Source organism: Balaenoptera ricei, chromosome 8 (assembly GCF_028023285.1).
Source record: "Balaenoptera ricei isolate mBalRic1 chromosome 8, mBalRic1.hap2, whole genome shotgun sequence".
Lineage (NCBI taxonomy): Eukaryota > Metazoa > Chordata > Mammalia > Artiodactyla > Balaenopteridae > Balaenoptera > Balaenoptera ricei.
The window spans coordinates 62,700,654-62,726,038 of NC_082646.1; the positions used below are offsets into that span (position 1 = coordinate 62,700,654).

General features: G+C 45.8%; 1 protein-coding gene across 3 annotated transcripts in view; it reads left to right on the plus strand.

Annotated features, from left to right (window-relative positions):
• Positions 1–25,385, plus strand: part of CLPB (ClpB family mitochondrial disaggregase) — a 145,079-nt gene that overhangs the window by 84,473 nt on the left and 35,221 nt on the right. For all 3 annotated transcript variants that reach the window (XM_059930874.1, XM_059930875.1, XM_059930876.1), the window contains exon 6: positions 21,817–21,914. In XM_059930874.1, coding sequence (XP_059786857.1) covers positions 21,817–21,914 — 98 coding nt within the window. The remainder of the gene's footprint in view (positions 1–21,816; positions 21,915–25,385) is intronic.

Sequence of the window (25,385 nt, forward strand, 5' to 3'; positions counted from 1 at the left end):
AATAAATGATAACTATCATTTACCTAGTTTTCGGGCCACAAATCTTAGAGTTATCCTTGAATTCTCTTTCTCCCTTACACTGCCTGTCAAGTCCTTCAGTAAGTCCTGTCAGCTGTACCTCTAAAGTACATCTTGAACCATCCCTTTTTTGCCTCTAGTCAAACTCTAGTCCCAGTTCAGGACCACGATGCATTTCTCCTGGATGATCGCCACAGCTTCCTGGCTAGTCTCACCATTTCCACTTGTGTCTCCATGAATCCATCCTCCACATAACTGCCAGGAGGATCTTTTTAAAACATAAACCCTGTCTTTCTGCTATTTAAAATCATCTGTTGGCATACCAGTGAAACCAAAATGAAATCCAAATCCTTTACCAGAGCCTGCAAGGCTCTATGTTATCTAGACCCTGCCTGTCTCTGTGACCTCATCTCTAGCCACTCCCTCACCCCGCTTCTTCACTGTTCCCCAGTGACACTGACCTTCTTTCACCCCTCAGGCACACTGAGCTCCTTTCCATCTCGGGGCCTCTGTACCAACCTCTCCCAGTGATGGGAACACTCTCCCCCTTGGGAATTCAGGTCTCAACTCAAATGTCCCTTTCTCAGAGAGGCCTTCCCTGACCACCCTAGTAAAATAGCTCCCCCGGTCACTTTTTTTTTTAATTAATTTATTTTATTTTTGGCTGCGTTGGGTCTTTGTTGTTGTGCGCGAGCTTTCTCTAGTTGCAGCGAGCGGGGGCTACTCTTCGTTGTGGTGCGCGGGCTTCTCATTGCGGTGGCTTCTCTTGTTGCGGAGCACGGGCTCTAGGCGCCCAGGCTTCAGTTGTTGTGGAACGTAGGCTCAGTAGTTGTGGCGCACGGGCTTAGTTGCTCTGCGGCATGTGGGATCTTCCTGGACCACGGCTCGAACCCGTGTCCCCTGCATTGGCAGGAGGATTCTTAACCACTGCACCACCAGGGAAGCCCCCCAGTCACTTTCTGTCATATTACCTTATTTTATCTTCCTCATGGTACTTATCAGTCCCTAAAATGATCATGTTTGTTTGCATGTTTATCATCTCTCTCTCCCCGCCGCTAGGATGTAAGCCTTGTAATCACAGAGACTTTGTCTCTCTATTTCACTGCCGTATTCACGGCTCCTAGGAAAAAACCTCACAGCTGTCATATAGTAGGTGACTAATAAGTAGCTGTTGACCAGCCGGGGAACCTGTGGGACACTCTCGTAGAGATGTGTAGCAGGCAGTTGGACAATGAGTCTGAAGCTCAGGAGAGAAAGGACTGTAAGTTGGGCGTGAAGATTCGAGAGTTGTCAGTCTCTTGGAGGTGGTGGAAGCTGGCTTAGTCTGAGTTGTCCATGGAAAGTTGTAGAGCTAAAGAGGCCCAAGGACACAACTGAGAGAACCTACATTTCAGGTGTGAGCATGAGAAGAGGAGCCGGTGCAAGAGATTCAAGGAAACAGGGAAAAGGAGAAGCAGAAGAGAGTGGGGAAGGGGTTGCTTTAAGGCAGTGCTTCTCAAACTATCTGAAAAACCTGTCTTCTGCAGGTTTTCTTTTTTGTAAAATATGATGAAAACAAATTATTAGAAAAAATATATTTTGAAAAAGCTTATAAAATACAGGCCCAAATTCGTCATTAGGTTCAACAGGCAAAATTACTCTTAAGTTGCTATAAAAGTTTCCAGACATTTACTCTCACTTACTGTGCTTGTCTCACCGATGACTGGTAACAAAGTTCGCAGACCAGCACAAGTATGTGGACTACACTTTAAGCATCAATGCTCTAATGGTACTCCTGGGCAAGAGGGGAAGACAAATGAGCAGAACATAGCCTCTGCCCTCAGGTAGCTTAAAGTCCAGTGGGGTAAACAGTTTGGGATAGACAGACACACTGCATGGCAGAGAGATCAAAGCAATGCCATTAGGATGCAGGCACTGGGGACCATGATCTGCCCCAGCTCTGCCACCATCTCACCCTTGTAGGGCCTCTGGCAGATCACAGCCCCTCTGTGGCATCACTTTTTTCATCTGTATGATGAAGAAATCATGTCAGATGATTGGATGCTGAAGTTTTCTTCTGGTTGTTTGGACACAGAGCTAAAAACCCTCCATGCCAGCAGTTTTCTGTGGGAGCGCTGGGGAGTGATTTCTGATGGGTGCAAGGTTTCTTTTGGGGATGATGAAGGTATTCTAAAATCAGATTATGGTGATGGTTGCACAACTCTGTAAATATACTTTTTAAAAAAACCCATTAAATTGTATACTTTAAATAGGTGAGCTTTATAGTATATAACGCTATTTTAAACAAAAAGAAAGAAAATCCTCCATGCCACTCAAAACCAGAAAAGATTGGCTTGGATGAGTAACTGGTTGCAGGCTGTAAAGCCAGTTGGTCCCATAGCTAATGTGGTGTATAGGAGGGGCCCCTCTGTTGTATATAAAAGTTTCTTTTTAAAGAATACTATTAAAAACTTACCTGTAAAACTTTCTCTTGCCCATACTGGTCTTTTTATTGATTTCCAGTTATTACCTTAACAAGTATAGCACTCCCCATTTTTTTTTTTTTTCTTTCTTTTTTTTTGGCCGCTCCATGCGGCTTGCGAGATCTTAGTTCCCTGACCAGGGATTGAACCTGCGCCCTCGGCAGTGAAAGCGTGGAATCCTAACCACTGGACTGCCAGGGAATTCCTGCACTCCCCATTCTTATGAAGCTTTAAGTCTGGCAGAGTGTAGACATTAAGCAAATAATCACAAAATTATTAGGTAATTACCACTGAGAGAAGTAGTATTAATGAAAAGTAGAGGGTATTAGGAGAGTGTAATGGAGACCTAATCTAGTCTGAAGAAGGTGAGGGAGGTCTTCCCTGAGCAAATAGCATATACATGGAGACCTGAAGTGTAGATGTTAGCCTGTCACTTGACTTGAGAAAAGCCTGTGGAGAGTGATGGCCATTAGTCATCCAGAAGGACCCAGCAGTCCAGTCAGGGGCATTTTGGGGAATGGAGGAATTCTGTGGTGTTACTGCAGTTCATATGGTAGGTCAGGGCTAAAAGGGGCCCTCAGTGACCCTGAGGCCTGTCCTCTGCCCTTGGCCTAGTCAGTGCAGAATGATGAACTGTCCTTGCTGTCCCCAGGGAAAGGTGTTTCTGTATCCCAGATCCTATGGACATAGAGGAGTCACTGCATAGTTGAGTTAGAGATGAGAGCGCCTGGGCACCAGAGCCCCAAGCTTTCCAGAGCCACCTGCCATCCAGGCACCCGCATTTCATCAAGGCTTTAATCGGCTCCAAGCAGTCCTCAGATGAGCCTGGCTGGTATCCGGCATGAGCTCATCACCGCCAGCCAACAGTGGCAGCTGGAGGCCAAGGCTCCCTTGGGTGAGGGAGAGGTCAGCATCAGTTGGGCCAGGTCTGTTCTGCGTTCTATGCTTTCCTCCACCTGCACTGGGCCTGGAAACATCCGAGTAGGATTCCGATTTCCCAAGGCAGGGCCAACTGCCCTTTGCCAGCCCGCTCGTGCCCCTCCAGTGAATGTGCTCTTGGGCAGAATGCACAGAGAAAGGGCAACACTGTGTTTTAAGAAGGGAAACATCAGTCTGAAGGTCAGAGCCTGCAAAATAGCAACAGAGGCCCGTCAGATGGGTCAGAACCGAGGTTCCCTTCCCAAAAGGAGTTTGCTTCTAGTATTCACGTGCTCTCTTCCTCTACACAGAGGCCTCGAAGTGTCCCAGGGAGAACACAGCAGAGGTGCTCTCTGTAGGTTGATCCCACAGACTCCTTCCTGAACATCATTTTGGAAATGAATTCTTTTAAGTGTAGCAGAAGAAAGGAGCCTGGCACTTCAGGAATCCTTCAGAAACTCCCTTTGAAGTAATGAACCCTGTGCAGTGGGAAGTGCTGACTGGGTGTCCGGTGACCTGCACTAACTTGACCTTGTGGTGGGCCCTTGAATAAGTCCCTTTCCCCTCACTGGGCCTCATTTTCCCCATCTATAAAATTAGTTGGTCTAAGTTGGTGATTTATTAGTTGGCGATCTCAAAGCTCCCTTCCATTTTCAAATTTTGTGATTCTGATGAATAATTGCTCTTTGATTTATCTAATTGCAAATATAAGTATTCATATTTATTCAGCAACTATTAATTATTTTCCTGCAGCTGACCACTGGCATCCCTCTTCTAGGTTCCTCTGCTCTTAAAGCAGCCTGTATAATTTCTTTATCTCACTTAGTAGCTATTCAGTTATCTGATTAATAGATCTCGCCTTCATTACACAAGGTAGGGTCTGGATCTGCAGGGCTTACATCCCCAGCACCTTGCACTATCCTTAGCACATGTAGATGCTCACTGAATGTTTGCTAAGTTCATTTATAAATGGGCACTAGGCATTACAGGAATAGAAAAAAAAGATATAGGCCCTTCCTTCAGACTACACCCTGTAGAGTTCTGGTTTGGTGAAAAGGCCCAGACACAAAGCACACTGAAAACACCATGACAGTAGGTAACAGGACTAAATTAAATGTAAGCAAAGGTCAGAAAAAAACAGTAAGTATAATGAATGAGGTGAGGCGGGGAAAGATCAGTGTTGGCATTGTGGAAAGCTTCATGGAGGAGGGTGCCTGGAGGCATATCCTGAAGGACAGGCAGAATTCAAACCAGCGGGGGGAGGAGGGAAGCTTTTCAGGTGTGGGAGGAGCAGAGATGAGCCTTGCATGTTCAAGACCTGGAAGAAACTGGCCACCTAGCGGATGGTGGGTAGGGAGGCCTGAGTGTGGAGGGCCTTGGCGGTGAGCCAGAGGACTTGTACTCAACATTGAAGTCAGTAGAGAGCCCCTGAGGTGATTGTCCATTGTTGGCTTGTTTAGCAACTGTAGTGATTTTTACTTCAAAAAAAGGTAAAAAATAAAAATTTCAAGAGGTACCAGAGGGTGTATAGTGAAAAAGAAGTCTGCTTTCCACATGCCTGGTCTTCCTCCTCAGAGGCAACCACTGTAGCTTTTCCTATGTATCCTCCTTATTGCTGCTGTAAACAGATTATCACAAATTTAGCAGCTTAAAACAACCCAAATTTATTATCTTATAGTTCTGGAGATAAGTCTGAAATGAATCTCACTGGACAAAAATCAAGGTGTCAGCAGAGTTGTGTTCCTTTTTGGAGACTCAGAATCTGTTTTCTTGCCTTTTCCAGCTTCTTGAGGCAGCCCACATTCCTTGTCTCAGTCCCCTTCCATCCTCAAGCCAGCAACAGTCCCTCAGATCTTTCTCACATTTCATCACGCTGACACTGACTCTTCTGCCTCCCTCTTTTACTTGTAAAGGACCCTTGTGATTACATTGGGCCCACCTGGATAATCCAGGATAATCTTTCCATCTCAAAGTCACTGATGAGAAACCTTAATTCCCCGTTGCCAAGTTAACTTTATATATTCACAGGTTCCAGGGATTAGAACATGGACATCATTGGGGGCCATTATTTTACCTACCACACTATCAGAGATATTTTATAAATGTTTTATTTTTCTTTCTGTTTTTGAATAGTTAATACTTTTGAATAGTTAACTTGTACACAGTACAAGATTCAAAAGGGTTTTCAGTGAAAAGTCTTACTCCCAGCCCATCTCTAACCCAAGTATTGTCCAGTTTCTCCATTGTATCATTATTAGTTTTTCCCTTGGAATTAATAAAGTCTGTGGGGAGACATTTTGAAGGCCATGCAACTATGCTTTTCATCAAAATTTCCCCCCTAGACTTAGCATCCACTGATGGTTCTTTCCTGAATAAATCTTTATATGATGGTTGCAAAATGAATATTTTATATCTTTCCCAACTCCAGTGCTCACTCCACAGTTGACCAGTCAGCACCTGGCATTCTGTGGTCAACAAGAACCCCTTTTCTCCCATTTATCTCTTTATTGTCAAAATGTGCTTGTGGATACTATTGCTTTAATGTTCTAGAATTAATTACTGACCTTAGTTGTTACGTTGGTGCTAAAATTGTCTCAGATTTGGCCAGGGTGCCATACCCCCATCTTCTTTTTTTTTAATTTCCGTATTTTCTGGCATAGCAAGATGTTTCAGTCTTACCTTGGATCCACCTTGCCATTGCCCTGGAATCAGCCATTTCTCTGAAAGCCCTACAACGTTTTAGTGGGCAGTTGTATTAGAGACTGAAACATGAGTAATAGGTGTGCTTACTACGCACATGCATATACATATACACACATATATGCATATGCACATACCTATTTTAGAGGTCCTGAGTACACTGATACCTCCCATTCCAGTCCATTGTTACAGCGTTCTTCCTTGTCTTCACACATTTCATATTTCTATGCCCCTTCTTCTGTAGTGAGAATTCCGGCTCCAAACGGCACTGATACATGTACTCATTTACTTAATCCTATAATACATCTAAAAAAATCTTCAGACCTACTTCAGCTAAACTACTATAGGAAACAAACTACTAAAAGAGTTCAGGTCAGAATTTGTTTACAGTTCTCCCAGCTACTCCATCCAAGGCTAAGGGTATATAGTCAAATACTGGTTCCTCAGTTACTTAGGTGGGTGTTTTTCCCTTCAGGGTGTTTATGTTGTTCGTTTGAAATACAGTTGGGTTAATTTTTTCAATATTCTTTCAGTTTTAGGGTTTTTCTCCTCTACCTCTCCCTTATTTTAATTTTGTTGTTTGAATATGTAGAACATTAACGTTTTTCTAAAAACTGTACAAAAAGGTATACTCAGAGAAGTAAAACTCCCTCCTGTGTCCCTTTCAACCCTTTTCTGCTCTCCTTAGTAAGCCCTGACCCCTTGTAGATAACCAGTTTTTGTTTTTTTTTTTAATTTTATTTATTTATTTATTTATGGCTGTGTTGGGTCTTCGTTTCTGTGCGAGGGCTTTCTCTAGTTGTGGCAAGCGGGGGCCACTCCTCATCGCGGTGCGCGGGCCTCTCACTATCGCGGCCTCTCTTGTTGTGGAGCACAGGCTCCAGACGCGCAGGCTCAGCAATTGTGGCTCACGGGCCTAGTCGCTCCGCGGCATGTGGGATCTTCCCAGACCAGGGCTCGAACCCGTGTCCCCTGCATTGGCAGGCAGATTCTCAACCACTGTGCCACCAGGGAAGCCCAATAACCAGTTTTGATTTCTGGTTTATTCTTCCTGTATTTCTTCATATAAGCAAATATATGTGTGTTTTCTTATTTCTCCTTTTTCCTACATAAAAGCATACTATATATGCTCTTCTGAAGTTTGCTTTTTTTACTTAACCATATTTCCTAAAATTCACTCGATATCATTTCACAGAAATCTTCCTTATTTTTTACAGCTGCATAGTAACCCATTGTGTGTATGTGCTATATATCCTATGCTTGATTTCCATTATTTTACAATCACAAATAATGCTATGTGAATAACCTCTTGCACGTACATTTGGGGATTGTGGGAGGTGCGTCTCTACAGTAAAGTTCTAGAAGTGGTATATTGCTGGGTCAAAGGATAAATGTATGCCCTTGGTTAATATTGCAAATTTCTCCTCCATAGAAGTTGTGCCATTTTGCATTCGCACTAGTAATGTATGAAAGTGGCTGTTTTCTCACAGCCTTGTCAACATCGTATATTGCCAAGCTTTTGAATTTTTGCCAATCTAATAGGTGAGATACAGTATTTTGGTATAGTTTTAGTTTGATTCTCTTATTATGACTGAAGCGGGCATCATTTCAAATGTTTAAGAGCCATTTTATCTCTTTTGTCAATTGCCTATTCATGTCTTTTGCCCATTTTTCTCTAGGACTTTTGGTCTTTGTTTTCCTCTTGATTTTTAAAAGTTCTTTGTATGTTAAGAATATTAGCTATTTATCTGTGATATATATTGCAGATATTTTCTCCCATTTTGGATTGATACGGTTTTAATACTTCTCATACAGTCCTAAATGTACAGCCAGGACTGAGAACCACTGGGATAGTTTGTGCAAATTGGAACTATTTTTTTTTAAAGGAGAATGGATACAGAGAGAAAGGGACAGGGGCTGAGGACTCAGCCTTGGGTGTCACCCATGACTTGGGATAGAAGAATGAACAGGAACCTGCAAAGGAGACAAAGGTTTAGGTATTGTGTATCATATAAATCAAGGTAGAAAAGAATCCAAAGGAGGCAGGATTGGTAAGCAGCATTGGTTACTACAGCCATGGGCAGAGGAAGAAGAGGTTTCTGGGTGTGGGTGGTAATGAGGTCCATACCCTTACCTCCCAATACCACTTCATCCCGTCTCGTTCAGGCTGAGAGAAGATGCCCCGGATCTCTGTGAGTGATTTTGTTCAGCATTATTACCAGGGACTACGGGAGGCCTCTCCTGACAAACACATTGAAGGAACATAGCTCAGCTGCATCATAACTAGGGCATAATTATTCAGTCAGCAAATATTTATTAAATTCCTACTGAGTGCCAGGTACTGTTCTGGGCATGGGCTATCACAATAAACCCTCATTTTTAATGTGCTTCTCTCTCACCACTTTCTAAAAAGTTGGAGGTTTCCTTTACCCAAGTCCATCTATCTGGTTTGTCATGAAGCTTCAACTCTGAGACAGACTTGGTAAAGTCCTTAGAATTAATTAGGGAAAAGCACTTTTGAGAAACAGTGGAATCATTAGCACCAGCAAGAAGCTCTGGGTCGAAAATGGTCCTCTTGGTATAGATTTCAAATCTATTCCCTGTCTTCTCCTTTTCCTAATCTCCCCACTACCCTTCCACTTATACTTTCAGTGACTATTGCCTGGTGACTGTGGTTGAGCATGAAGGAAGGAGTATTAACTGGAAGAGTCCGTTTGGCAGTGGCTCCTGGTTTTTTGTTTGTTGTTGGTTTTTTTGGCAACAGTTTTATGAGGGAGATGAGTAATTCCTTTCAACCTTGATGGGGGGTTGAAAAGCAGACATCAGTGGTGAACAGTTCCTGTGCCCAGAACTGCAGCCTGTGGCATTTAATATCATAGTTAAAGATACTTGCCTCTGTATTCCTGATTCTCTCCATTCTGGGAAGTGCAGTTAGCAAAACTATTTCATCGGTTTCTGTTTCTGTAGCTGTTCTCAAAGCCAATTGTAAATAAGGCCTCCTGTCTTCCTTAAGGTCAGAGTGAAAGTCTGTATATTTGAATGTATTTCATTCCAGTTAGCCTGGCTCAGCCACCACTCTGACGTGCTGGTACTTCTCATTCAAGCAGAAGGCTTTACTTAGCTTTGGGAATAGACATGTGAGTGGAAGCATAAGCCATCTCTTGATAACCCCCTCTTCCCTGCTATGGACTTTAGGCTGGGATTGGTCAACAGAAGCTTAAACATCTGGTCAGCTCAGTCCTTTGGGGTGGTTGGTATTTTATAGACAACCCATCAAGATTGATTGGCCTCATAACTGAATTAGCCAGATGTGTGGGCATTGTGTGCCCTTTCCTCAGCCTCCTTCAGTGTTGTTAGATGGAAGCAGACATGCGATTAGCATGTTTGAAGATGGTGTGTTTTTAGTGCATGAACAAAAGCTGCTGTCTTCTGCAGAGACTGTGGCTCTGCCCCAGACGTCAGCAGTATAATTATGACTGCTAAATTCAGCCCAGACCCCAGGCTTGGCTGCCTTGGTCTCAGCTGTCATTTGCAGGAAGGGGAGGAGGGGTGCTGAAGCCCGGGGACCCAGGCTCTTATTATAGTCCACTTTGAACTCTGCTTTATCCAGAGTCTCTCCCTCCTTACTGACAATTACTCCCAGCTGCTTTCTGGTCACAGAGCCTGCTGCCGCTTCTGAGCATAGTCTGTGCTGGATTGTAGGGAGCACAGGGGCTGGCCTACTGAAAGCCCACAACATACAGGAAACTTGCCCCAAATGAAAATGAACTAAGGATCCCCATACTTCCAACGCATATGTCACATGCTATTCAGAGCATTATTCCTCATCTAGAAAACCCCTACCTTAGGTTTGCCTTGAACAGAAATCTTTGGCAGGAGTTTTTGCTTTTGCCCTTTTCCTCACCTAACTCTGTATGTGAAATATTCCATACGTTTGAACGTTCATTTCCATGCTTTTGTATCACCTCTTTTCTAACCAGACCAGCCTGCATATTTGCCTTCCTTAGAACACATCAGGCATTTTCATGTCTCTAGTAGCTCTGCTGATGCTTCATATTCTGTAAACATCTCATGCTCAATGTATCCAAACCCAGCCCTCCTCATACTTTCTTCTGTATTCCCTAGTTGGTGAATGGCATCATCATTACTGGTCACCCAAACAAGAAAGTGTTTATAAGTGTCTGATGACTTCACCCTCACTTTCCACCGAACTCATCTTTCTTAGAGTTTTCTCTCAAGTTTATCCTCTCTCCTCTGTCCCCACTATCCTAGTTCAAACTTGATCACTCTCACCTGGACTATTGTAAGAGACTACTTGTTGGTCTCCCTACCTCTAGGCTCCTTTCCAAACCTTTACCCTGCAAAACCGTACCACTCCCCTGTTTTGAAACCTTCAGTAATGTCTAATGCTTGTGAGTTAAGCTCACATGCCTAACCCAGCCTGCAAGTCTCTCTGCAGCCCACCAGGAATCTTCTACCACCCTATCTCCAAGAGGGGCAGGGGACAGTTGTTTGCTTCAGGATTGGGACCAGAGCTTGATAGGCTTACCAGGGGCATGCCTGCAGCCAGGTGGGCCTGGGGACACAGGAACTGTCTCTGCCATAGGTCCACTCAACTACTCATTCCCTAGCATGGAGTCTTTCCTGCCTCCAAACCTTTGCTCATTCACTTTTCTGTGCCTGGGATTCCCTTTCCCCACTGCACCACCTATCAAACCCCTACTTAGCCTTCAAGAGCCAACTCATTTATGGCTCTTCTTGTCACTTTTCCTGGTTTGCCTACCTGAAGTGAATCACTTCTCACTCTGTTACCCCACAGCAATTTTAGGAAGCTTATTTTTGGCCGAGCCACGTGGCATGTGGGGTCTTAGTTCCCCAACCAGGGATTGAACCCCTGCCCCCTGCATTGGAAGCGTGGAGCCCCTACTGCTGGACCACCAGGGAATTCCCTAGGAAGCTGTTTTATTGTTTTAAAGATTACAACTGAAGTTTGAAAAAACAGCTTAGCATGTGTCTCCTCATATATCCTCTTCCTTCTGTTCCTCTGATTCTGCTGCCAGTAGCCCTGAGTAGGTCTCTAACCTGTGGAAGGCCACTCAGTCTCCCTTCCATCTGCTAAAGAGTTGGGGTGGCTGGCTCCCTCCTCAACACCTCCATCTCTACACATATACCATTAGTGAGAAATATTATAGGAAGGAATGCTTAATAATGGTAATTGTAGTAAAAATAACAATAGCTGTCATTTATTGAGTTCTTACTTTGTACCAAGCTCTAGACTAAGGCTTTTCTCTCTTTCAGTACTTAAAATATCTTTGCAAGTTTAATACTCTTATTACCTACATTTTCCATATGCATACTCAAAGGCATTAGGCTGTTAAGTAACTTGCCCAACCACTAGTAAGTGGCAGAGCCACTGTGGTATCTGTGACTATGATCTCAAGAGCAGAGCTCCAGTTGTGTTCCTGGAGCCTATACAGGGTTCAGCATAAAATAGGTGCTCTGGAATGTTGGTTGGTTGATCACATGAGTGAATGAATCAGTGTTCTTCCCATTGAACTTGTCTTCAGGCTTTTAGAGACTGGCTGAGCATCTGTAGCTTATGCCAAGAAGTATGGATTTTGTCTCATTTCCTAATGCCCAGCTATACACAGACGTGTTCCCTCCCATTCAGTAACAAACTGCCTGGAACTCTTTCCTGGCTCATATTTACAAGAGAATGTGATAAATTCAGTATTGATCCCTCCTGTTCCACTGTAAATTTTGCAAAAGATGATTAAATAGAGAAATAGAGTCTGCAGGCATTGTGGCTCAATATGTTGTGGAGTGGCGTATCGACCTCCTCCATCCAAAGGCAGCCAGTGCCTAGCCCTGCTGCCCCAGACCAGTAATTAAAATCCTGGGAGACTGGGATTTAAAATCCAATCATATCCCTGAATCAAGCCTTCTAGCCTCCCCATGTGATGAGTGCAATAAGGTAACAGCAGGAGCATGTTTATGTCTGTGCTGAAGCAGTCCCCATAGGGTGGGTAAGAAATGGAGAGTTGGGTAGCCCCGCTGGCTAAATCACTTTGCCCTGACACCACAGCCACTTGTAAGACAATCTGTAGATACATAAACAAGTTCCAGCCAAAGGCCAATTTGGACTGTAAGAGCAAAATACCATGCACAGAAATTCACAAATTGTGCCTTAGTGTACACTTATGTTCCCACAGCCAGTAGTTGGTTTACACAAGTGATTTGGCCTTGATTAAACTATGACCTTTAGTAACCAAACGTGTGTTTGAATTTCCATAGGAACTCTTTGATTTAGGCTGAAGTCAGCCTTTCCTGTCCTGAGGCCTGTAATCAAGGCATAAGATACTATTGAAATAAATAAATTGAAATAAACTCGTCCATCTGCTTTCAGCAGGATCAGGAGCTCCCTGAGAGCAAGGACAGTGTCTTCTTATTCACTTTTCTGTGCCTGGCACCTGGCATGGTGCCAGATACATAGAAGGCTCTCCAAAGGTATCTCTGAATGAATGAATAAACACAAATTAACAATCTTGAAAAAAAAAAACCTCTGTAAACTGATGTACAGGTAGTAGACCTACCACATTATTACCCATTCAGAGCTTGAACACTTCCAGTGCTGGGGAACTCATTTGTTCCTGAGGCTGCTCACATTCTATCTTTGGATTTTCTGATGGTTAGAATTTTCTAATATTGAGCCAAAATCTGCTTCCAAGGGTCTTAATTTTACTGTTGGGTTCATGTAGAATAAATCTAATTCCTGTTCCACATGATGGCCCTTCAAATACCTGAAAATTCAGGCATGTTCTCCTGAGCTATCTTTCCTCCAGCCTAAACCTCCAATTCCTTAAACCGTGTTTCTCACATGGCTTCTAAACCCTTTCTTATCTTGATCACTCCTCCCAGAACAATCTCCATTTTGTCTCTCATCCAAAACCCATGACTTCCCATTTATCTCCATTAATTTTCATCTCATGTGTTTTAGCTCTTAATGTCCATCTTCCACACATGTTTTGGTACTCTTCCCACCCTAATCTGACATCCGTAGATATGATGAACAGGCCATCCCCATGTCAGGGGTCAACATGCTGAACCAGGACCAAGCCTTTTTGCTGCCATTGGAAACTTCCTTTTTCTTCACCTCTGATCTGTCAGTCACTCCACCCTGCCGCTTGGGTCTGGTTAGTCCACCAATCACTGACTAACCCTCCACACTGTAGTGACATGGAGCACACATTTCTCCATTGTGTCCTCAGAGTTGTCCCGAGACACCCCAGCGTATGTCTGAAGAAGTCTACATATGCCCTAACTGTACCTGCTTAAGCAAACACAGGTAATCCTGATGAAGAAAGGAAATGAGGTTAGTCTGGCATGACTGGGTTTCTGTGAACCCATCCTGATGCCTAGGGATCATCACCATTTCCTTTTCTAGGCCTTCACAAAGCATCCCTTTAGTAATGCATCTGCTTCTGGAGACAAGACACATATGGGTGAAAAGTGTGTGATCAGATAAGTACTGTAGGGCTTCAAAGGAGGAAGTTGTCCACGTAGGCTGCAGTGGTCTGAGAAGGCTTCAAGGCAGGGGAAATGGAGCTGGTCTTTGCAGAATGTTGGGTCTGAGTGGTAGGCAAAGAGGCGTTTGACACACTGAAGAGAACGGTGAAAACCCAGTGTAGTCTAGTCCCTCTGGTCAGTGCTGGAACTGAAAGCTCATGGGGTAGGGCTCAAGGCAAGTAGAAAGAGCCCTGGACTGGAAGGCCTGGGTTCTAGCTTACACTCTCCCACTCAGTCTCCATGACCTTGAGCTCTGACTTTCCCCTCTCCAGGCTTTCTCCAGTCTTTTTTTCCCTTAGTTCTTATAGCACCTTCTGCTCTATACCTGGTACTTTTTTTTCCATCTCCCCAGCTACACCGTATATGGCTCCCTTGGAGTGGGGGGAGGGATTCATCATCCTCGTCTCATCCTGACACCACACTATATTGTCATTGTTTCTGTCCCTGTCTGTCTCCTACCAGTCTGGGTTCTCCCCAGGGCAAGAACAAGTCTGATTCCACTGCATGCCCAGCTCCTGGCCCAAAGTCAGTACTCAGTGAATTTTAATGATGGAGCCATGAGGCAGTAGCTCTGTTCCATGAATTTTAGAAATCCACCTCCCTGAAGGCAAGGGTTCCCACCCAGACTGTGTGTGTCAGAGAATTAGGACTTCCAAATGACATTCTGGACATTCCAGCTAGGACTTCTAAATGACCTGTTTGGGGGCTCCCCTGTCACCCCAGACAGGGGAGCCCTGAATGGGAGGAAAAGGAGTTCCATTTCTTACCCTTCTACAAAGCTGTCTGTCCCAAACCTGCCTCTGGAGACCCGCCCCACCCCCATCTTGGTTTTGGATCATCTGAGCACATTGGAAGGGAAGAGGAAAGATGATTTTTACCTCTTTTTGAGTCATCAGGCCTTTGGAAGGTAGCACTGTGTGGTGGAAAACCAGACCTGTCTTCTTTAAAAAAAATTTTTTTTATTATGTAAAATTTCAAACATATACAAAAGAGAAAATAGTATAATAAGTCCCATGACTGTGGGCAGATTATTTCAGCTCTCCCCACTTCTGTTTTCTCAGTCTTTGTATGATGAATAACTGTATATAAAGGCCGTAACACCCAACAAATGTTAGCCAGTCTCCTTTCACCTTGCTCTTCCACTGGACTCAGTTATCTGTGAAATGAAAAAAAAGTATACCTCTCCTGCTTTCTTCATCAAATTCTTATTAAGAATTAAATAGAGGAAGTAGTTGGCACAGGGTATGGCACATAATAAGAACTCAGTAAAGGTTCTTGGTTACCAGGGAGGCTAATCTGCAGGTGCACATGTGCGCGGGTGTATGGATTCTGTTGAGAATGCTCAGTGGTTGGTTTAGGGGAAAAGCTCAGGAACCTCAGCTCTATTCCCAGTGCTGCCGTGCTGCCTGCAACATTTTGGACAGGGCTCCTCTCTCTCACCTTCAGCCTCTGGGAACACACAGAAGAATCAGTCCATCTCTGACCTGAGGAGCTACACTCAGACTAGCTCTGAAGATTAAACAGAGATGGACTCCCAAAAAAGGGAGGAGTGGGAGGATAATAGGAGCCTATAGATGATGAGCATTGAGAGCTGGAAGGGTGAGGAGGCGTCCCAGAGAAGGGCCCTTGAAAAAGGGGTAGGGTCTGGATAGTCAGGGAGACAAGGAGTGGGGTTCCAGGCATGAGGAGTGTCCCAGACAACAGTGTGGAGGTGAGCGAAGGTGAGTGTGGAGATGGGACAGGTTCACGGCATCTCTCATGTGGTCGTCCTGTCTCTCTTGGAGCGCTTCCTTGATGGGGAGCTCGCAGCCAAAAAGAATGGATGGCTCCACATTGATGTCTCTGATCATGGGAAAGATTTCCCTTATATTCCACAAAAACTTCCAATTGGAAATAGTAAACAGACTGTTAAAATAGTGAAAATCAGGATGAAGGTGCTAAAGGAGCCAGCAGTAAAAATGGAAAGGAAGAGTAAATGCAAAAGTTATTACAAAGAGCATTGTACAGCCAGTACAATCTTTCTCCCCCCCAATAGTTTTCAAGCTTTTTATCTTACTCAATTCAAACAAAACCTCTAGAGGTAGGCAGGGCAGCAGTCATTACCACCAGAGAAATGAAGCAGGACCCCAGTCACACAGCCAGGAGTGGTGACCCCCATCCCCACTGGCTCCCAGGCCGTGTGCCCTTTTAGGGGGCAGGGAGCCAGCTGCAGTTAGGGGAAGGGGTGAGTCATGGAAACTGCAGTGGTGGTAGATCTGGATCACTAGAAGGCCCCGATGGCTGATAGAACTGTGGGGGGTGGGAGGGAGTGGGTGAGCATGTCAATATTATTGATAATATAGCCTCACACATTTGTACAGGGCAGTTACTGTTGTTTTTTTTTTTAAGCTGTCTCAAACGCATCATCTTTGATATTCACAGAGGTAGCAGAGGGCCAGAACAGAGTGGTGTCAAGGGAGGAGGGAGTAAAATGCCTCCTCCCCTCCCCACCTTAGGCTTGCTGTCAGCACAGAGAAGATCTGAATCCCATCTCCCACTCTGATTTTAGCACTCTCCCCAGGAAGGGCAAGTGGGCCTCTCTCTCCAACACTTCCTCCCCACTTCCCACCCACAGAGCATTGAGGGTGTCGGGGCCTGACCTGACCTGATCTATCACCCAAACAAAGAGGTGTCTAGAACCAGCAAAGAGACTGGGGGCTTTGGCCCACAGGAGCAAAGAACATGGTCACACACTTGTTGTGAGAAGGGCTTTTCTGGGGCAGGAAGAACAGCCATGTTGTGTGTGCCCTCAGAAGATAGCACCTGGAAAGAAGTCCGTTCATTTGGTAAATCTCATTGAACACCTGTTCTGTGCCGGGCCCTGTGCTGGGTAGTCAGGATATAGCAGTGGATCAGCCATGGTCCCTGACTTCTGAGGGTTCTCAGTCTTGGATGGAGACAGACTGTTTTAACACAGGGATCAATGTAGTAACATAGAAGCAGAAGGGCCTGTGGGAGCACAAAGGATGGTACCAAACCTGGGGTGGTAGGGAAACCAGGTTTCCTGGAGAAGAAGCCTGAACTGAGTCTTAAAAGATGGACAAGGGTTTACAGGCAGTCCAAGGTGGGAGTGGGGTTGGAGAGAGAGGTTGGGGCTCATGCGAAAAGAATCTGCCCTCAGTTTAGTGGCGGGAACCCCTTGGTAGACCATGAGCTTGGGACTGGGTTCTGGGCATGTTCAGGGAAGCCAGAGTGACCCACCTGTTTCGAATGTAGTAGAGGGGAGTCTCTTCTTAAGGAATTGTAAGAGCTCATCATTAAGGTCTTTTTCCACTCAGAAAGCCTATGATTATGTCAAACCTAAAGCAGGTGCTGTACCAGAGAAGATCAGCAGGCTCCCTGAGCCCCCGTGGGCCAGGCCTCCTCTCCCGTCAATACCATTTCCACTGCCTTATCCTGCCCTGGGTGTTGAGACCCAAGCCTGTCACTGGCACCAGCCAGGACCAGTCCAGGACCATCCACCCCCATCCTACTTTCCTGGCCCGAGCCCTATTGACAGATCCCCCAGAATCTGAAGGAATTCAAGACAAATGGTTAAGAAGATGGAGTTAATAAAATTTGAAAAATTGAGGCCTGTCACTCCACTAAACTTTTTTCAATACCACTGACAGAAACATATTTCCCCAATGAGTGACCTTCCACAGCTGTAGGGGGCAGGCGCAGCCGCAGCAGTGCTGCCAGGAAGCCAGTCTGCTGTTTATCAAATATTATAAGCTGGGACACACTAATCTGAAACAGGGAGAGGAGGGGAGGGGTCCTGCACTATACTGCCTGGGGTGCTCCAGGTGTTGGCCTGAGCCCCAGACAGCCAGTGGGAGGTGACGGATGGCCTGCGATTAGCGCTCCCCACCTCCGCCCAGCCCTCTGACTTACTCCCAGAAGCCTGACCCTCTAGACCAGCTGCTTGGCCCGGAGGGGCCCTGGGTGGGAGGCAAGGGGAGGTCAGGCCAGGGCATGGGCCATCCTGATGCCCCTGGAGAGGGCAGGCGGGTGAGGCCCAACGTGGTTATTTATTGGAGTGTAATGGTTTGTGGCCGTTGGTCGTGGAGGTGAAATCGATCAGTTGTAGAAGTCAGGTTCTATCAATTATTACAGCAATTAGTCAAGCCAGAGCATCAGAGCAAGGGTGCAGGGGCTGGGGGACTAATATTAGATGGACATTATCCATGATGCCCCTGCCTCAGCCTTCCTAAAGTGGGAGCAGCCGTGCTGCCCTGAGGCTCCAGAACCTTGGGGAGCCTGGCTGGCTTCCCCGCTCGGGGTGGCTGGGGTGGGGCCTAGCTGAGAGCCTCCTGGGCTGGTGACAGGCCCAGTCCTACTTTAAAAGGCATCCCTGTGCTGGCTGGCCCCGGTGCAGAGATGCCCTACCTATCCCCATACCATCCTTTATGAGAAGTGACATGACTCCTACTAGAAATTACTCAGTGGCCAATGTTTATGGCACACATTTTTCATTCTGTAAGCAAATATAGATCACTGACAGCACTTGTTTGAAGCTTCTAATCTCACCCTCTGGTCTTCCACTATCTTCTTCTCTCACCTCTCTTCCTCTCCCCCTCCCCTTCTCTCTCCCAATTTTTTTTTCCTCCCTTAACCATTTGTCTTTTTCTCTTTGTTCTTCTCTTCTTTCCCTTCCAGAGGTCTCTCCCTCATCCCCCTTCCACTCTAGCCCATATTTAGTGACAGAGCTCCCCCTGAGGCTACCTGAGAAAGGAGAGGCCTTTCCACTGCATGATTGTAGCTCTCTTTCGGCCCTCCCTAGCTGTGGTCCAGGAGCTTTGGGGAAGGGGAAGATGATGTCTGCCACTGCCCGTCGAGTCCTCAGTGCTGAGCACCAGAGAGAACAGGGCAGGGCTGGGAAAACTGGGCCAGGCGAACAAGCCCCTTAGCGCTGTGTTCCTTCCTGAGCCTCCACAGTCCTGCTGTCCCTCCTTCAGCACACTGATCACACTTGGCCTGAGTTGTAGTTGCATGGTCACCTCTGGTCCCCGTTAGCTTCTGGAGAGCTGGAATTGTGCCTAGACTTGAACTCTAGGTGGCACCTAATCTTTTTTTTTTTTAATTTTTGGCTGCGTTGGGTCTTCGTTGCTGAGCGCGGACTTTCTCTAGTTGCGGCGAGCGGGGGCTACTCTTTGTTGCGGTGCACGGGCTTCTCATTGCGGTGTCTTCTCTTGTTGCGGAGCACGGGCTCTAGGCATGCGGGCTTCAGTAGTTGTGGCATGCGGGCTCTAGAGTGCAGGCTCAGTAGTTGTGGCGCACGGGCTTAGTTGCTCCACAGCATGTGGGATCTTTCCGGACCAGGGATCGAACCCGTGTCCCCTGCATTGGCAGGCAGATTCTTATCCACCACGCCACCAGGGAAGCCTGACCTCATCTTAAAGACAGGAAGAGGAGCCTGCAGAAGAGAGAAGGAACGGTCACGGGGTGTGAGGAAAACCTGAAAAGTGGTTTTTAGAACTCAGAGGAGAGAGTGGCCAAGGTATCAGTTGCTACAGAGTGGTCAAGAAATGTAAAAAAGAAAGCTCTTCATTGGCTTTGGCAGTCCCCCATCTTCCTGTATACAGGACCCTGATACACAGAGCCCAGTAAGCACCAACAGAATTGAAAGAAAAAATGAGGCTCCAACTGAGCCTCTGAGGACTTGCCTGCTAGTTAGGAAGAACCCAGGCACCCTCCTTATTAGGAAGGTTGTATTTTATCCTGTAAGCAGTAAAAAACCACAGAATGATTTTTCACCAGTGGTGTGTCATGGCTGCCCTGGTGGGAGTGTGGAGAATTGTAGTCGACCAGGGTTCGACTCCTGCTCCAAACAAATAACCAACTTTGTGACCTTGGCTAGTTGTCTCACTCCTCTGAGCCCAGTTTCCTTGTCTGTAGCATGGGAATTTAATTCCTGCCCCTCAGGATGGTTGTAAGGATTTAATGATATAACGTATATAAAGTACAGAGCACCGTGCCTAGCACATAGTAAGTAAATACCCGTGGCTCTTATGCTTATTATCATCACCACGTCTAGATATATAGCCGAGACATGAAAACATACGTCCATACAAAGACTTGTACACAGATGTTCGTAGCAGCATATTCATAATAGCCAAAAGGGGGGAACAACTCAAATGTTCATCAGCTGGTGAATAGGTAAACAAAATGGGGTATGTCCACAGAATGGAATATTATTCAACCATAAAAGAAAGAAGTACGTGCTATATTCCTACATTCATGTTGTAGCATGAATGGCACGTGCTGCAACATGGATGAACCTTGAAAACATGCTAAATTTAAAAAGCCAGACTGAAAAGACCACATGTTGTATGATGCCATTTATATGAAATGTCAAGTGTAGGCAAATACAGGAACAGAAAGTAGGCTAATGGTTGCTGGGGTTGAGGGGAATGAGGAGAGTGTCGCTGATATTGGTGACGGGGTTTCCTTTCAGGATGATGAAAGTGATCTGGAATTAGATAGTGGTGATGATGTATGATGTTGTAAGTGCATTTAAAACCACTGAATTGTATATTTATTTTTTTGAATTGTATACTTTAGATGGTATGTGAATTATATTGTAGTAAAGATTATTTATATTAATATTTTGTACCAGATTTCTATTAGAAAATAGGATCATGTATAAAAGTATTAATTTTTCTTACTGACAATAAGTTTCCTTGGCCTGGATCATACTTTCTGCTCTCTGTTCCTTTCCCCTCGTCCTCCCACACCTCTTCTCTGCAGCCCAGGCAGACAGCCACTTGTAAATGCTTAATGAATGTTTGCCATTGTCAGTTAAGTTTATAGTCCTTTAAGAAGCAGAGAGTTTCAATAGGAATGATTTTATATCATGATATAAATGTTTCCTCAGCCTGGGATTGAGAAACACTGATTTTTACTGTCCATCAACAAACAGTGGCTGGACATCCCCCCGAGCCAGGCCTCGTGGTGACACGGCCTTCCCTGTGTATTTAGTGTCCCCAGCCAACTTATTATATCCTTGTGGCAGGGACTGTGTCTTAACCCTTCTTTACTTCTAGACAACACTTCCCTAGCAAAAAAGAAGATCAAGGAATACTAGTTGACCACTACCTTAATGTTCCATTTAACACATAGTTCTTGAGAGGAGTGCTTTTAGATCTGAGTCTTCCATGTTCCCAGGCCCCACTCATTCAAGATTTGGCAATTTGAATGGAATGGACAGTTTTTGAAGAGGAGAGTGAGGTGCTCAGACCTAGGCTTTGGGAAGGAGATTCTGATAGCATGGGGGTTAGAGTAGCCTTTCCTCAATGACTGCCTGTCCACAAGGCTTTGCACCAAGTGGACACTTTATTCAGGGCTCACCAGCTGCCGGCACTTAAAAGTGAGAGAAGGTAGATGCATGGCCCCCAGCAAGCCTCTTCTTTTTGTTATACTTAAAGTTCTTTGTCTTCAAATCATAGGAACTAATGATTGGAGGAAATGCCTGCCTGAGTGCACAAACTCACCAACAAGTAGCACCGGTGAGGGCTGGCACAGCCAGGTTGCTGATGATGACCAGAGGACTCAGCTGACTCTGGTAGGCAGGAAGTGTCCAGAGAAGGAGAGCATTAAAGGAGAGGGAGAGGCAGAGAGCAGAAAGAAGGGGGCCTTTTCACTGTTATTTGGTATATTCTGTGCTTTAGATTTTTATATGATTTTCATGAATGAATATTCATCTGTGTACAAACGAATTTGATAATGCAGGCATTTTAATGAATAATGCATTGGTGTTGGGGTGTATTAATCTATGTGCGTGTTTGGTGTATTTTTTAGCATGTTTGGCTGTGTGTATTTTTGTATGCACAGCACACCTGTGTGTGTGTATAGCATATCTGTGTGGGTGGCACCTCTCTGCGTGGGTGGTGTGTTTCTGCACATGTGTGCATGCCCATGTAGGAGCCTCAGTACCCTGACCTCTGTGTCAGAGAAGACTGAGAACTCCTCTCTCAGAGTAGCTTAACATGTATTTCAATCTCTTAGGTTTCTGTTGCTCCATATTTCTGTGGGCTTCCTTACACTGAAATCAAGGCACAAGCCACCTCTGAGGGAAGGCCGAGAGCCCACTGATCACTCATAGAGGCTCTATTTCTCCTTCTCCTCCTGCCAGGAGCTAATCCCCTGCAGAGGAATGAAATGGGACACACACCCTTGGATTATGCTCGAGAAGGGGAGGTGATGAAGCTTTTAAGGACTTCTGAGGCCAAGGTAAGTCACAAAGAAAGGAGAAGGCCTATGGGCACTCCACGGTGCATTTGGTCTTTCACTCATTAAATTATGTCAGGCTCCACACCAAGGGCCACTTCTCCTTAGGGGATTATTGTCTATTTAAATTCAAATCCAACCCCCACTCTCATCAAGAATAGGAAGCTGCCCCTCTTCCTGACCAGGAAGAGGCCTGGGCCACTTCTGGCTTCTGAGGACTTTCAAATTCAGTTTTTGAGGTAATGGACCTTCCAGCTCCTTTTCATAGGAGGAAGGATAGCAAGACATAAATCTCAGCCTAAGTACTGTTTCCTCAGGCCTCATGTATTCTTTAGCCTCATCAAGTAATCCTTTCCCATCATCACTCCTTCTAGAGCTATTCCCTGACCTCTTCCCTCCACACACACTCCAGAGAGCCTTGTATAGAATCTGAGCCAAAACAATCTCCACCTTCACTTGATCTTCTCAACCAGACTTTTGAACCTTCCAAAAACAGGCTGCCTTCTGCTCCTCTCAGCCACCCAACTATATCTCAGAAAGTGCTTGGCAGAATCCAAGAGCTAGAATCACAAATCTCAGAGCTGGCAGGGACCTGAGAAGTCATCAAGTCCGGTGATGGGAAATCTTATCAAAGTCTAAACAAATAAGTCAGAGGAAAATAGAGCTGTTCTCGTTGAAGGAGAGGTGGCCCAGTGCCCCGCCCACCGGACTGTCCCTACCCCCAAGGTAACCTCCCTGAAGGCTGTGCTGTGGGCACACATTTTAAATCTCTGAAACCTAAATCAAATGACTTCTTTTCCTCCTGGGGAGACTGGAGCCCAGGGATGTGGTGTGACTTGCCTTTGGTCCCAGAGTGAGTTACTGTCAAAACTGTAACTAAGACTTGGACACGAGGTCATATAGTAGGTTCACTGGCAGGACTGGAACTGGAAGGCTTGGTTTCTGACTCTCAGTCTTGTGCTCTTTCCAGCATCGTGGAGTCTCTCGTTGGCAAACTGGCCGAAGTGCTTTGAGATGATTAAGAGTGACAGGTCCCACCTAGTGGCACATACTCTCTGTGTCTTGAGTAAGAGCACTTAGGTCACCGGACTGAGACAGACAAGACAGGGGTTGTGATCCCAGCTCCCCGACTCACTGACTGGGTGACCTTGGGTGAGCGCTTCCCCTCTTGAAGATCAGTTTACCTTTGTGAAATGAAGACATTGTGACTAAGTGGTTTCTAAGGTTCCATTCAAAATACCATTGTCTGTGTAGCAGTCAGGATAAACTAGGTCATGCTATTGTAACAACCCAAAATTTCGGAGGCTTAAAACAGCAAAGATTCATTTTTACCTCATGCTGCACATGAAGGTCAGCAGAGGGGGGTCGTGCTCATCCTAGGTCCTCAGGGACCTGACTGGCAGAGCAGCCACACTCTGAAATACTGCTGCTTGCTTACAGAGAGGAGAGAGTGCTCTGAAGGGCCTTGCATCTGCAGCTAACTGACCAGCCTGGAAGTAGGACCCTTTACTTCCACTCACAACTCACTGGACAGAACTAATCCCACGTTCCTATCCTATAGTTGGGTCAGCTTCCCCCATGCCATAAGGAAATCCCTGAGCACTGTTTCAAGTTACCTCAGGGACTGCATCCCCATCATTATCTCCCTTTTCAGGCCAATCCACTGTCCCCTGAGAGCAAGTGCTGCACTTGGCCAAAAGTACCCATATTTTGTCAGGTGGTGTGACATAGGGCAGGCCCTGGTCGAGTCATGTAAAGCAGGAGAACAGGCCGCTTAGTGCCAGAGGGGGTGGAAGGGTTAGGGCTGCAGAGGGACCCTTAACAAAATTTGGCTGCCCAAGAAATGGCCTGATGTCAGCCACATCAGTACAAAGCTGGTGTTCCGAGTGAATAAGTGGCAGTTGCGTCCTCTGTGCCAGTCAGATCCTTCTGGACCACAGAGGGCAATTGCAGATGCTACCTTCTGAGTAGACTGAGCTCTTAGAATCTGTGCAGAGGGGGGCAGTAAGGAGGCAAGCAGAACTGTGCCATGAGAAAAGGCCGAAGGCAACGGGGCGTCTGGCCCGGAAGGGAGAGACTGCACGTAGACACAGGGACGACTGTGAGGGGGATGGGAGGAGAGGAAATTAATTCAGTATTAGGGCTAGGACAGAGCCAGGCTTAACGGATGGCTGCTGCAGGAGGAGCTCCCTCACAGAGCTGTGACCCAGGGCAGAGGCTGCCTTTAGAGGCTAGAAGACCACTCAGAGCCAGCCCAGGGGTTCTGTCACCTCTCAGCTGGAAGACTTTCTCTGTCGTCACCTCTCTGCACTTGATCCCTTTACCCAGTCTGGATTTCCTCCTTCCGAAATGTTCACCTGTCTGCTGAGCACCTCCACTTGATTGCTCTGCAGTCCCCTCAGATTCTACCCACGTGAACCACCCTCACCTCTCCCTGGATGTCAGCAGTGTTGTCTTTCTCTTAGTTGCTCAGCATCTCCATGGTCACCCATTCTTTCTGCTCTGCTTTTTTCCTCCAAGCTGCAAAAAACTACCTTTTCAAAATTGTGAGGAAGAGTTTCAGGGGAAGAACACTGCTTTAGACTGGGTTCTGTCTCCCTCTGCCAGTAAGTAAGCAGCAGCTGCTCCTCTCTGAGTTCAGGCCCCATGTCAGTAACATAATGATTCAGGCCTGGAGGGTGCCAAGGCTCCAACCTGAGACCTTATCTCCTGGCTCTTTGTCTAGACACAGGTGACCACCACTCTGATCTTATCTTCCTCCCCTGCTTTCCATCCGGCATCCCCCTGCCACCAGCTCAGCCTCTTCCACCTTCACCTACCTCTATAGTCAGATATGGGCTCTTTATAGAAAATTTGCAATTATAAAAGTCATCTTTCCCATTATGGAAAATTTGGAGAGTAAAATGAGGAGAATTAAATAAGTCAGTACATATTTATGAATGACATCTATGTGCCAGGCTCTCGGCTAGATGGGAAGAAGACAGCTGGGTGAAACCCTCAAGGAGGTCCCAATCTGGTGAGGAGACAGGCAAGTAAAGCATGACACCACTGAGTCATCAGTCCCAGGGAAGCCCAGGGACAGGAACTGTGGAAAGCCAAGGTGGCTTCTAATCCTGCCTGGGAGATCAAGGAAGGCTTCCTGGAAGAGATGTCAACTGAGCTGAATCTCAGTTAAAAACATTTTAGCCTGATAGCCTGACTACCTATACATAACTGCTATTAATGTTCTTAATTACTTATAATAATAGTAGGTACCATTTATCAAGTGCATCTAGGCACTCTGCCAGGTGTTCTAATATATATTTTTTCTAATTCTGTAACAAAGCCATGAAGCAGCTATTATTCCCCGCATTTTACAAATGAGAAATCTGAAGCTGAAATAAAGCAGGTGACTTTAGAAAATCAAGCTATTATTAGTAACTATTGGGATAGGAATCAGATTTCTTCTTATGATGCTACACTTGCCTTTTCTGG